This window comes from Colius striatus, chromosome 2, assembly GCF_028858725.1.
Source record: "Colius striatus isolate bColStr4 chromosome 2, bColStr4.1.hap1, whole genome shotgun sequence".
NCBI classification, from domain to species: Eukaryota; Metazoa; Chordata; class Aves; order Coliiformes; family Coliidae; genus Colius; species Colius striatus.
Genome location: NC_084760.1, coordinates 89690288 through 89704565, shown reverse-complemented (window position 1 = coordinate 89704565; position 14278 = coordinate 89690288). Strand labels below are relative to the sequence as shown.

The 14278-nt window shown below is 38.3% G+C and overlaps 1 protein-coding gene across 6 annotated transcripts in view; it reads left to right on the top strand.

The window, feature by feature from the left end:
• Positions 1–14278, top strand: part of ESRRG (estrogen related receptor gamma) — a 389975-nt gene that overhangs the window by 220163 nt on the left and 155534 nt on the right. The window contains exon 1 of one of the 6 annotated variants that reach the window (XM_061991437.1): positions 215–270. The exons of the other annotated variants lie outside the window; for them this stretch is intronic. Coding sequence (XP_061847421.1) covers positions 215–270 — 56 coding nt within the window. Of the gene's footprint in view, positions 1–214; positions 271–14278 lie in introns of those variants that run through there. 6 annotated transcript variants of the gene reach the window in all.

Below are 14278 nucleotides of genomic sequence, written 5' to 3'. Positions count from 1 at the left end.
CATATGTAAAGCCTTACTTCATATTCATGAGCTCCGAGCGGGGCTTTAAGTCCTTGATTAGGCGCGCGGGCGAGCTCTTGGTCCCAACTGGCCGCGCCTGCCGCCTCTGCCGCCGCCGGCTCGCCCGGAGAGCGCTCCTGCCAAGTGCGCGGCGCCCGGCCACGGAAACTTTGATTTACCGCCGGGGCGCACGAAGAATGGTCGCCGGGCGCACATGGATTCGGTAGAACTTTGCCTGCCGGAGCCGCTCTCCCTGCACTACGAGGAAGAGTAGGTACCGCTCCCCGCCCCCACCCCACCGCCGCCGCCTGCCCCAAAACATGACAGGCGCCTAGATGCCGCTGCAGGTAACGCCGTGCCGGGGCCGCGGGCGTGAGCCGTCGCGAGTGCGTCGGGTCCCGACCCGGCTCGGTCCGGCCCGGCCCGGGGCACTGCGCGGCGACTGCGCGCCGGGAGACGGGGGCGGGCGAGCGGGAGGCGCCCGGCAGCGGGGAGCTCCGCGGTGGGGAGGAGCGGTGCTGTCGGCGGATGAGCGCCCGGCCCCGCCGTCTGCCCCGGCGGTCGCCGGCTGACAGGTGCGCCGGCTCCCCTGGCACCACCGAGGCGGCGGTTGGCATCGGGCGGCAGCCGCGCTGCCCGGAGGTGACGGCCCTATTGCCGGGGCCCCCGCTCCGGCCGGGCAGCAGGAGCGAGCAGGGGCGGAGGAGGGGTTTGTACTTTTGCAGGGGACCGTGCGGCGCGGTCCTTTGCTCTTCCTTTTCCGTACGAAAAGCAGCAAAATACTTTTTAACGAGCCCCAGTTCTTGGCTGGCACTTTTTAGCTACCTGGCGGAGTGTCTCGGGTGGTGAGCACGGCGCCCAAACAAAACCAGGCGGGCTGGGGCTGGCGAGTGGTTTCTCAACTTGATTTCAGCCCACGACCGGGATTAAATATTAGTATATCACGGGAGCTGTCACTGAATCATTTTTCTTTATGTCCAGCCACTTACGTAGCTGTGCCTCCCTATTACGCGGAGAGTGACAGTGACACAGAAGGGAAAAAAACCCCAACAAGCTAATAGCCAGCATCGCCAGAGACCCAGTCTGTGGAGAGGCTATATTGAGAGGTGACAGTGTATTATAGGTAGATGCCCACTAGCTGTCCTTACTGTCTGCATATTGCATTTCTATTTGTAATTAAGCCAGAGATGAAAAATGAATTGGTGATGGTTGCATATTGGTGAAGTAATATGGGAAGTAACAAATAGGTTGGCTTGCAGGAATACAGTTTGGGAAGGGGAGGTAGGGAACCCCACTGTAATGTTCGGGGAGAAATAAAAGAAAATAACCAGAGGTAGGATGCCTCCTCAGTTATGGTTTATAGGTCAGTGCACTGTGAGCTGCTCTATAGTGTGAGACAGCTTCATAAATGTAAAAAAAGCAGTTTCTACAGCTTTTAAAAACATTTTTATGAAATACATAAAAAAACCTGAGCTTTTTTGTGGGTTTTTTTATGTGGTGGTTTTGGTGTTTGTGGGTTTTTGTGTTTTTTTTTTTTTTTTAAATGCTTTCCCTCTGTCCCCAAAGCAGCTTTCTTGAATTTACCTTCTTACAGCTAATTTGAATGATTAGTTTAGATAAACCTCTTAGAGTAGATGCATTTAAATGAAATCGGGGCACATGTCTTTTTGGCTCCGGTGCAAGATTCAAACTATTTTTTTTTCTTTCTCTTTGGCTCAATTAAAAGTCATCTTAAATCATTCCCAATATATTGTTCGAGTGTGAGGTTTGAGGCACGTGTGGTTGAATGGACACAGTAATAACTAACAATCAGAAATGTATCTGCTTCTCTGTCTCAATTAATAAACCCCAGAGTTTTACACGTTATTTGTACTAATTGTCTTTTGACTATATATTGCAATACACATATAAGTAAAAGGACATAGAAAATAACTACAGTACTTTCTGCAGTTCTTGTGTTATGGATGAGGGCAGAGAGGATTCGAGCTAAAAATTGTCCGAACATTTTGGGAGTGCAGAGACATCTGTCTGACTGTCACTAGGTATGCTTTGATTTTAAGGCAGAGCATGTTAAAGAATGCAGTAACTTAAAGCCAGCTGCAGCCTTGGCTTTTTGCCTTTTCAGCAATAACAATAACACTAATAATTACTAATAGTTAATAAGCTAACAGATGCAATAAATATATCTGCTCGTTTTGACATATGTGTCAGTTTAATCATTTTAAATGAATCATGGCGTTCATAACGTGAAATCTCCTTCAACCTCTGATTAAAATGTAACGTTGACTAAAGGATTATAGAGCGGACTTAATTTTACTGACTGTTTTAACAGTTGTCACAGCTGTTGGAAGAAGGAAAGGCAATTGAAACACTCCAGAAAAGGGGATGGGGGGGTGGGGGGGGTGGGGGTGGAGAAAGAGACTAGTTTAGTAAATTTAAAACATGATCTCTGAACGCTAAACATAGAAAACTGAGGAGATTTGTAGCTCCTGAAAGCTTCTGTACAGTAGGTACATTTACCCTTTGTGACTCACTGTGTTTGATTAATTTGAACCCTCCATTTAAAAATGTGCAACAAATTCAGCTGTTACAGCGTGCATAGCTTTTCATCTTTCAATGCAACAGATAAAATACACCGATGACAAGAAATAAGGATGGTGTAGAATGTCTGCAACATTTAAGAAGTCAACATGTGCGTCACATCATGTGAATACTTAAGTGCATTGATGGTTGGCATACTATTTTGTATTTGTCTCACCATTCGCATGTTGTAATGCGGAAATGGTCTGGAGTTAGCCTATGAATATCTGGGTTATATTTGTCTACGGACGTGTGTGTATACTCACATGCATCACCATGTAAATGCATATATTTTTATGTGTTTGTGTGCATGAGGGAGGTGATTATGTGTTAAACGTAAAGGACTTTATGTCAATTTCACTGCCCTTTAAAATATTTTGGCGTTGCTTCTAATTCTTGAAAAATTTTTTAGAAGTACCTTTCATTTATAAAGGGAGGAAAGGGATGGACTAAAGAACGCCTCTTTGTGAAGTGGGAAAGCAGCACTTGATTCCACTCCACTGCTTCTCCAGGCTGTCGAGATATTTAACCTCCTGCATTTGTCTTATTCAATACCTACTTATAATTGTTATTAAGAAATAAAGTTCCAAGTTAATGATAAGTCAAAAGTCTCCAGGCCTCTGTCCGCATAGCTGAGGTGTAAAGTGGCACGCAGCTCTGTGTTCTGAAGGCAGCCCTCAAGAGTGAGTGAGCGAGCAGGCTGTGCCTTGCCTTCTCCCCTTGGGCAGCAGGCAGGCCTTGCAAGGTCCCTTCTTCCTTTGCTGGTTCTCGTCTTTGCTTTTTTTGGGTTTGATAGACTGCTGGCAAGTTTTAAATCCTGCAGGAAGTATAAAGGATTTGTGCTGAAATGCCCATCTGATAGCTTTTCGTTTACTGGGGCTTGCCCCTCTTTTAGCGATGGTTGCTCATTTTAATGTGTTTATGGTTGTGCTCTTTTATTTACTGAGCCTGGTGCGTTGCAGCGGTAATTAACCCGTGTTATCAGCAAAGCCCTTGTGGATATCCATTAATTCTTTTGAATGGCTGATCATTTTTTCCTGTACTTTTTTCCCCCATTTTTTTGTAGAAGTATGCTATCCCTTTCTCTAACAGTTCTTAAGCTTTAACATTTCTTAACAATTTATTTTTAAGCTGAGGCAGGTAGAAGGGCGTTATCCCCACAGTTCCATAATAAAGAATAACTATTGTCTTAACAAACTGTTTTCAAAGATGCTAATGGGAAGCAAAACAACTGGGAAGATCTGTAGGGAACAATTAATTTAATTATTATTTTTCAAAACATATGCTTAATGATAAAAAAGAGATAAGAATTTCCTTTTCTTTAAATGTAGCTGCATTAACTATTGTGAATATTTTAGTGTTCATATTTTAATCAGATTTCAACTTAGTTAATAGCACTTTGGGCATTTAAAAAATATTGAGCCAGCAGAAAAATACTAGTGCTTGCACTGCTGAGAAAAGATAAGAGCCACCTCATTAGCCAACCCTACTTTTGCAATTAATTTCAAATACATGGTGCTATTCATCAAATACAGAAGGTAACTTGTCTATGATAATATTTAACAATACTTGAAGCCTACTTTGCTTAGAGTAGCTAAAAAGTATGATATGTCTATTCTCATAGATGTGTCAGTCTGTATGCTATGCTGCTATTTCTGTATGTTACAGGGTGAAATTGTGATAAAAAAATTACAATATAAAACTATGAATTATTTATAAGTGACATGATTATTCATTTTACAGAATGTTTTTAAAGGACTGACCCTTGACCTGCAGGGACGTAGCTTGCACTCCTGTGGAAGTATAAGTAGGAATGTAAAAAACACTTAATTGAACCTTTCAAGGAAGTATCTCAAATAATTATTTTTTGCTTAGGCTAAGTGAAATACATAGGATAAGGAAGGAAAAAAAAAAAGGGAGGAACTATTTCTCCTATTGAAGCTTAAAGTAGCCTCTATCTATAAGATAAGCTTTGCTATGAATTCTTCTTCATAGCAAATTCATGGAGGGAAGAAACAATAAAATGTTGATCCGTTACAAGTGCATATGAGCCTCACGCTACCAAGCTCTCTAGAGGAAATCTGTGATTATGCCGGGCCAGTTTGTTCAGTTTTTATCTCTTTTACATCAACTGGCCTTGTATTAAATTGTCATTGTCCTAAAACACATGAGAGAGAAATGAATTACATTTCTCAACATGCTCTGACAGTGAAATATTTAGCCACTCTGTCTCCAGTCATACTCATATGTGTGTTTGATAGTGCAGGGATGACACCAACAGTCGCTGCAGGTTGACATTCCACTTGCTACATGTTATTTTACATTTTATGTGTCCTCTTTAAGACTTAAGTTAGGTAATCATATGTGCATACAGTCCTAGCTGTAAAAATGTACATATTTATGGTTTTGTTTGATTTATTTGCACGTTACAAGGAAATCCTCTGTCTGTGTACAAGAAGTTTTGAGTTTGGATGCATACATATCTACACATGTGTATGTGTTCCAGGTATGTAGTGCATTCCTTACTCAATTTGTGCAGTGTACATCTATTACTGTGTGTACACAAAGAGGCATGTACACAGTAAGTATATGCAGTGATATGACTTCCCTATATGCAGTTGCTTGTCAAAAACCTGCTGCTTTTATGTTTTTTTTTCTTATCCATGAGAAAAAAGCTGGCCAGCAACATAGATGAAGTATATACACCTGAAATGGTATCAGATGGAATCTAGTGTTTTCTGTATTTATACTTGCAGTTTGGCTTTTAAAAGATGTTGCATTTTTCAAAGTAAAAATTTCCTTTTCCAAGTAATTTACATGACTAATATTTATTCATATTCCCGTAAGTTTTGTCCGTCAATCAGAGATCTGTTTTTGAACTGCATGTGTCCTTGGACACACTGTTATGTTTACACTGAAGAATATAAATATTTTTAGGGGGGAAGCCTCCTACATATGGTCATCAATATATATCATGATGTCTTCAAACAAAAATACAAAATGCACAATTCCATGTTAGTGGTCTTTAGTCCTCACCAAAAATCAAATATTTGCGTGGTTTTGTTTTTTGTTATGGCTTTCATGTCCAGAATTAAAAATACTGTGAAACATTAAAGTACTGGTATTTTGGCTAGTATTACTTAGTTATTTTTAAAGGATTTTGCTCTGCCTTTTCAGCAGCAGTTTGGAGAGTAACTTCAATACACACAGTAGAATGTTGCCTTTCGTCATGTATGTCTTGGGGAACAATTTATGTATTTGCCGTGTTACAGAAGCTTTAAATCTCTTGGGTTTGTTTATGTAATGCCTGTAGTGTTTTCCAATTAATTTGTATTTCCTTCAAACAAAGAAGGGGCTTTCTCTTTGCTGCTGCTGCTTAATGTAGTAGGTTTGCACATTAAAATGAATCTTGTATAATTTCCAATTATTTTCCTCTTTTAAGGAGCACAGCTTTTTAATCAGAGCATCATTATTTTTATTCTTTTAAAACGTTTTTTTCTTCTTCTTGAGCTTCTTGAACTTGCTATAGGAAAAATCTCAATTAACGTCCTAATGAAAGTTAGAGTGATATAGGCACTTTTACAGAGTGTAAGACAAGCGTATGCTCCTTTACTCCTGAGTGTCTCGATCTTATTGTGCATCACCATTCTGAATTTGTGTGAAATCTAGATGGAATTTTCTGATTTAGATTAAAATAATTTACAAGGCAAAACAAAAAAATACTATTAGAAGTATAAATCTCATATGACACTAACACAGAACATTAAGCATGAAATTGGAGAAGAGTCTCCAGATACTGCAGAAAGTTAGTATATCGGGGTGTATGAAATAGTTTCCTTTTCCTGAGTGTAAATCAAGCCATTTACAGTATCCTTGTACAGAACTGCGCACATTTATTTATACAATAGCCTACTGAAATATGATGAGTTACCTCTATGTGTGTAAGAATGGTCTAAATACATCCTTTTATCATGTATTGAAAATTATATTCCGTTTCCCTGAGTAAAACTTCTCTGCAGATTTGACCTGCAGTCTTTATGTGGGAGGGCAGATACTCTTAAAAGATTGTTTTCCGAAACCAAACTTTTAAGGTAAAGTGATAGGATATTTTTTTTTGTTGTTGTTGCTATTACTCTGCAGATTAGTGTGGATGTCTCCTCTGTACTTTTCATGTTGCTGTAAGTTAAAAAACCTGCACATCTCCTTTTCATCATTTTGATTGTAACTACATACCGTACGTAATGTGTTTTGGCAGCACTTACCTAGCCAAAGAAAACAAATTAATATTAGCCACGCTGAAGGGTGTCAGAAGTATCACAGATGTGTTGATTTAGCTGTGCTCCATCACACAGTCTTTCCTTAAACAACTGGTCAAGCTGTCGCAAAACATAGTGTTGGCTACAGTGTGATTCTAATAGGTGTGATCAGAGATTGATGGCTTTGGCAAGTTAGAATGAGAAGATGATGTGGAGTTGCTGTTGCTTGTTTTGAATGACCTCAAAAAAGAAACAAAAGAAAAAAAATAAAGTAAAAATATAATTTAAAAAAATTAAGCAATATAGAAGCCAGCCCCCTTACCACCTCCCCCCAGGCCAGCGTTAAAGAATTTAAAATCCTGCAGATGTAGAAATACTGACAAGTGTAATGAGAAGGTCTATCTATAATGCGGTGATAACTTGTTCTTGGGCATTTCTGAAATTCCTTCCCATATAAAGGTGCCAGGACTGATGAGGAGAGGAGGAGGTGGCTTGTTTTATTCAGTGCATCCTTATCTGCGATACTGCTGCTCATTTCCCCTTTCCTCTTATTTCTGGATTTCTTTCTAGAGCTGTTTTTGAAATAAACACTTTTAAAAATCTCACACATGAATATTTTCAACGAAGTACAAGCTGGGAAAATGTGATATAGAACGACAGTTAATAAAGTGGTGAAATCATACTCCTTTATGTACTCTTTAGCATAGTCAGTTACTGGTAGTTTGTATAATTCTCCATATATTAAAAATGCAACAGAAAGAGAGGATCAGATATTTTTCTATATGATCTTTTTTTACCTTTTTTTTTTTTTTTGGTCTTCAGATTGGCTGCAGGATTTGATTCCTATCTTTTCTGAGGATAAATGCTGGTGTCCTTTTATGTTTAAGTTGGTATTTTCTTGCTCTAGATGGACTGCGATCTGGTTGGTTCACAAGTATTAATGAAATTAATTTCAGTAGTCTATGAGATTTTCTTTTGTACAGTTATTTTACTTTTATTTTTAAAAAAACCCCAAAATAGTAAAAATAAAAATGCGTATGCCATCTTAAAAGCAATCAGATTTAGAGTATGCTACTTAAAGCATGTGCTCGTGGATTGTTAGCAAAATTATATGTGGAGAATGGTAAAATTCTTCAGCAAAAGTGTATTTTTTTTTCACTGTGATAGTTTAATGTTCAGTGAATGCAAGATTTCCCTTACTAAATTATATTCACTTTTCCAGCAGTGAAACAGTTCCCTGGCAATGTTCTGATAGTAGCCATTAACATAGAGGAACAGATGAGGTGTTTTTAAGTGGCATGAGATGCCTTGTCTTTAACCAGTGTTAAAGGGGTGAGAATGAGCTTCCCAATAAAGAAGTAAAGCTGAGGGCACCCCGTTGTTCTTCTCCAAGCAGGAGCTCCTTGGGCCCAGTTGGTGCTGGGTGATATTTTAAGAGCTGAGCAGCCACTGTCAGTGTCTGACATTAGTATAAATGACACCTGTCCCATCCATCACCAGGCTGCAGTGTCACAGATGGAGAAACAACAATCGGCTGAATTACTAGCACTGCACACTTGGCTTAATTCAGCTCATTGTTCTCCTACAAATCTAGAGGATGCCTTGTTCTGCTCTGGAGTCCAGACAGAAGCAAAAGATGGGCCCAGGTGGTGGCACGTGCCTGCCCTTTGCTGCTCCATCAAAGGTATTCCGCAAAAAGCTGTCAGTGGGGGTGGTGGGAAGGAGCGCTCCACACAGGGACTGAAGCTTCAGTTTCTAAAGAAGGCTGTAATTAATCAAGAGCCGAAACTCAGGATTTCTCCCGGCATTCCAGAACTTTTCATTTAGCTAGCTGAAAGTGCCCAGCCAGGTTAATGTTTAACTCTTCAACTACTATCTTGTAGCTCCGCATTCTGAGAAGAATGAAAGGAAATTCTGCATGTGTTTCCTATGACTGTGCAGTAAGCAAAATCTTCAAACCTTGGCCTATCTGAAGTAGTAGATCCTCAGTAGGTAGCACTGAAAATTCAGTATCTGAGACACTGAATTGAAAAGGAGGGTAACTGAGGGACTTATTTGGAGGGAAGTATTGTTTCTGATTTTTTCATGGATCTTTTAATCTTTTTGCCAGACAAAGGTTAGATCATGAGAAATCACAGTCTTGTTCTGGACAAAAACAATAAAGGTATTTAGATGCCTTCAGACACTGTAACAATTTTCCTTTCTTTCTTTTTCTCATCCCTTCCAAATCAGAGACAGTTCCTAGAGGACAGCAGAGAAAAATAAACAAAAAAGCAAATAGAAATTATTTCTCTGCTCTTAAGTCTTGAATCCTACTGCTTCCTTACTATTTTCCAAGTAGCACCAGGTGAATACCTGTGAAATACTGAAATGGAAGGGATCATTCTTATTTTACAAAATTTTCCTCTTTTTTTTTGCCCCCACCTTTTTTTTTTTTTTCCCCCTCCCCTCTCACATCCGTTTTGTGTTATGTACTGTAGAATGACTGTATTTTTGTTGTAATCTAATTCAGTGCGGGAAAACCTGTAGCATGTCAGAAACAATACATTGAAGACACAGCTTATGTTTGATTGTGTGTAAATACAGTTAGTTAGTTGCGTTTATCTGATGGCCTGGTAGAAGGCAAGAGAAGCAGTACAAACTGTTTTCAGTAACTGCTGTTCATACACCTGATAAGATTGAGAGTGCTTTTGAACTACTGATATGCTTTGAATAAGAAAAGAATAATCACATCCATTGGCACCGGCTTATCAGGAATGAAGTAAAATGCCAGCACTTTTACATTAGCAAAAGTAAATGTTTTAGACACTTTGGGCCTTTTTTCCATTTAAATTAAATAGCAGGGTGCTTTTGAGTGTGCTATAATGAATGGAGGGATTTATTACTTTGACAAAATTACAGGTGAATATGTTGAGAGAGGAGTCCTTGGCAACAATAACAGCTCTTTTGATAAGTGGCTACGCCTGTTCATACATTTGGTATAGAAATTCAGTAATTTTATCCTCTGTTGCTGCATGAAGTGCAGTGGCTAACTTACAATGTGCAGTTCTTCATAGTGTAACATACCTGTGTATTTTGTAATATACTGGCAACACTTTTGAAATTCAGCACATAACACGGTTGTTCATAAAATAATGCTTGATCATTTACTAGTATGTCCTCTGCCTTCAGTTACTCTGTATTTTTATATTTGAAAAAGAATCTATCTCAAAGAGTCTTTGCTGGGAAGGCAAGGTATGATTCATCATTAACTTACCCCAGCAGGCATAAAGTATGCTTGGATTCACTTTTTTCTTTCCCAAGTTTACTGATGTTATTTTTGTACTTTTTCTTTCATGTGTCTACAATTAATTTTAGGATATTTAAATTTGATGAATGATAGTGCAAGAGGAAATTTGATTGATTTTGGATTATTATTGATTACTGTCAATGAGATCACTGTGACATACTGAAATCAATGGTATGTGATTAAACCAAGGCACCACTATTCTATGCATTAGGCAGCAGTTGGGAATTTAGGAACTGAATGTTCACAAGCTATAAATTGAGAAAATGTTCAGATTTAAATAGGCCTTTGTTTGGCATTTATTCACTAAAATATGTTTCTTGGGAAAGTTAGTTTTCTCAAGTGCAGGCTTTCTGTAAAAGAAAGGTCATTGATTTAAGGTTTATTAAATTTTAGCTAAAAACAACTGGCTCCATTTGGGTGTAAAATAATTTAAGTACTTACTGCAGACAACCTTCATGCTTTAGAGCTGTTACTCAAAGGTTTCATTCTTCTATGAAGATGTCAACTGTAAATATAAAAATGCATCACTGAAAATGTAATGGTTTAAAGATTCAAACTGAAATAAAAATTCCTGCCTGGGGAAAGCACTATAATCAAAATAAAGTAGTCTTAACTTCTTTTTTTTTTCTGTGGAGGCCATACTTGAAAAGAGCGCTTGAAGGCAGCAGGTAGTGAGGTTGGTAGGGAATGCCAATTTGTATTTATTTATTTGTTCATTTCTCCCCCACAGATGATGATAGTCTAGCTTTGGATTCAGCAATACACTTCAGCCACTAATACTAGACAATATGTAAGCTGCTGCTGCTTCTGAAATGCCATATCCTGGCATTTAAGTTAACTTTATAATCTGGCAAAAGACCTATCTGGCAATATTAAAATCCAGCTTCTGAAGCACTTTTCTTTCTGAAAGCTTTTTACCTCTTTTTATATCTTTTTAGCATATATTAAATTTCTTAGCAGTGGCCTGGATGTACACTTGATGGATTACCGAGGTGGAGCCTTTTTTAATTTAAAAAGAAACGTGACACTCGTTTATTAGGAAATGCTGTAACAGAAATGCTGTAGATACAACTGTTTGACAAAATTACTGTGAGGTTTTTGTACCACTGTTAGATAAGTTAGCAGAAATTTTCCAAGGTAATAGGGGACAACCTTCTGCCAAGCTCTTGCCTCTATCTTAAGAAATCTTTCCCTTTCATTGGTTGTGTCCCAATTCAAAACTAAATGGAAAGTGTGACATTCATTTTAGTAGATTTTGGATCAGTCTCTTTAATTGATTTAAAAAATAAATGATTTGTTAGTATTTTAAAAGAAATCAATGAAGAAACGGAGCCTGTGTCCAAGGATTCACTGCCAGGATGTGACATTAGCACCAATATAGAGTTGCCTAAGGGAGCGTGACCAGGAAACACTAAGATTACCCCGTAATGTTTTCTGTGTGAGCTTAAAAGCAGTGTTGGCATTATGCCAATGTCTTCGGTCTTGTGTTGACTAAAGAGGAGGTAGAAATCCTTCGGATGGTGATGGTAAGACAAAGTGAGACTGACCCCTTTTTTTTTTTTCTCCTTGGTTTTACATCTGAATTGCAAGAGATGTTGGAATTCTGAATTTAGTAAAGACTGAATTTGTGTCAGCTGATGAGTTTGGAAAAGTTGTATTGTGGTATACATATGTGTGCTTGATGCATACTACCTGCCTATATAGGCAGAAACACTTGGGTGTTCCTATGCAGAATTAAAGTAACAAAGAATGGTCATGGTCTTTCCCCATAAGATGCAAAATAAATTTTAATAGATGGAGAATGGCCATAACTGACCTCCAAGCAACATTTTATTTATGAAAAGGTTCATGTAGTGTTTAGGAGCTATAAGAACTTGCCTCTTGGACAGGAAGTGTTTTTCTACTCTCTTTTGTAAAAAGAAGTAGACCAAGGTGACGTAACAGTGGACATAGAGAGTTAGCTTTCAAAATATTTTAATGCTAATTTATGTTATTCTAGTCTTATAAAGAGTACCTTAAAGTAGATATGAAAGTAGTATGTCCTGCCCTTCATTTTAAACACATTTCTAGTGCAAAACTCTTCTAGATAACAGTGCCTACATCCAAGCCTTTGACTTGGTAAAGTTGCACGTGATTTCTGTCCTTGATCTCAATGAACAATTTGCATCCATGTTTTTGCCAACCAAAGGATTTCTGTTGTAATTGGTTTATCTTTTCCTTCATTTTCTTATTCCCTCTGCATGAGCACTCTAATTCCAGACCCATTGCTTTAATAACAGATCACCATTTTGTCTCTGATAAAGCATTCAGTCTTCTGTACACATGAAGCCATAGGTATGTTTTACTGCTGGGATCAATAGGCAGAAGATCTGACTTTTTATTTGTGGCAGGTTTTTTTGGTTTTGTTGTAGTTTTGTTTTCTTTTTTTAATGCTTAAATGCATAGATCCATGTTGTGATTATAAAACCCCCAAACAACTGCTTTCTAGAAAAGTCAGATTTGAATTTCCATTGAAAATATGTTGAAGTTTCTTGTAAAATCTACAAAAATCTGTTTCTGTAAAGATTCACTAGAGAATGCTTTATCAACATTCAGTATTTCTATTAGAGCAAAGCCTATTATTCTCTTAGGCACAAAGGAAAAGGTGAGTTACACCACATATATTTATAAAGATTGCATCCATGACATTTGTCTCTAAGATTTACTATCTGGAAAAGAACTTCTAGAACAGCTAGGCACGAGGACTAAATATAAGCAGGAGCACTTAAAATCCAATTTGAAACTTTGAAGAGTTGGGTGTAGCAGAGTAAGGAAAACGAGGCATGCATGTAATTTCTTCCCTTTTACAGTTTTTGTATAGCAGTTGGGGTTTTGTTTCCACTTTAGTGTGTATTTTCTTTGTTGAAACTGGTGAGGATTGTCTCGGAGCAGCACAAACCACAACCCATCAGCAGGCTGCTAGTCAGCAGCAGGTGTGAACAACATAAAACAGGATTAACGCTGAACCAGAGTGTGCACTAAAAACAGAACCCCTGCCTTGGTTTTACAAGGGCAGTAAGATAGAAGCATTCTTTGTTGTGTTTACTAAACAGTGTTCAGTGGACTATGTAGATGGCTCTGCTCAGCAACAGAGAAATAAGTGCAGGAATCATTATATATTTGAGATTTTGAAGTCTCTTTTTCCTCCTTTAAGAGGAGACCTCTGTTAGTATTAGAACAGATGCATACAGGCAAATGTCAAGTTGTTCTCAGTGCTTCAGTTTTTTAAGCAGAGGGTAGGGAGGATGGAATATCAGCATTCAGTGTTTAATTTTTTTGGTCGTTGATGTAGGAGAGCAAGTAGATTGTATTGTCTTTTTGAAACTACACCTTTACAATTTAGCATTTAATGTCTATTTCTTCTGTACACCTTTTCTTTAAAAAGACAGCTTTTCCTTTCCTTTGCATTACCTTATTTGAAGCTTTTAAAGTCACGTGTTTATGATGTCTGTTACATTCAGTATAAAAATTTATCCTTATTTATGCTCTGTATTAAAAGTAAAAGGGACATGTTTGCACTGGAAGCAGAATTTGCTTCCTGTTATATATTAAGATTGTTTGTAAGCTACTCCCATTTCCCTGCTTCTGTCAGTGTATTACCTGACCAGAGAAACTTTCACATTTCAGGTAAAGATGTGTTTAAGGTGACAGAAATTTTCATAAATCCTGTGTGGAATTTTACTAACGTGAAGGTTTGTTGTGTTATTTTTGTAATGTTTTGACTTGTTTTATTTTGATTTGTTTTTTTCTCCTTCTCATTATTCCCAGACCAGACTTGGAAAAGAGGTTAGTGCCTCTCAGGCTCTAATACATGTAGTCTGACGTGGGATTTAGACAGGGGGGGTAGAGGATGGCGGGGGGTGCAATCACCAGCACTCCCCTCTCCCAAGCAAAATAAAACCTCCAAACACCTATTCTCTCCCTCACAAAAAAAAAAAAAAAAAAAAAAAATCCAACCAAAAACCCCAAACCCACAAAAAACATAGCTCACTTCTCCTGAAATGGTTAGCATCTTCAGAAGTCTTAAAATCCCAGCCCTAGGAAAACTCATCAGATCTTCTGTTTGCAGAGCTCTAATGAAAATTCGATTATTTTCAAAATCAACTTCATGGTA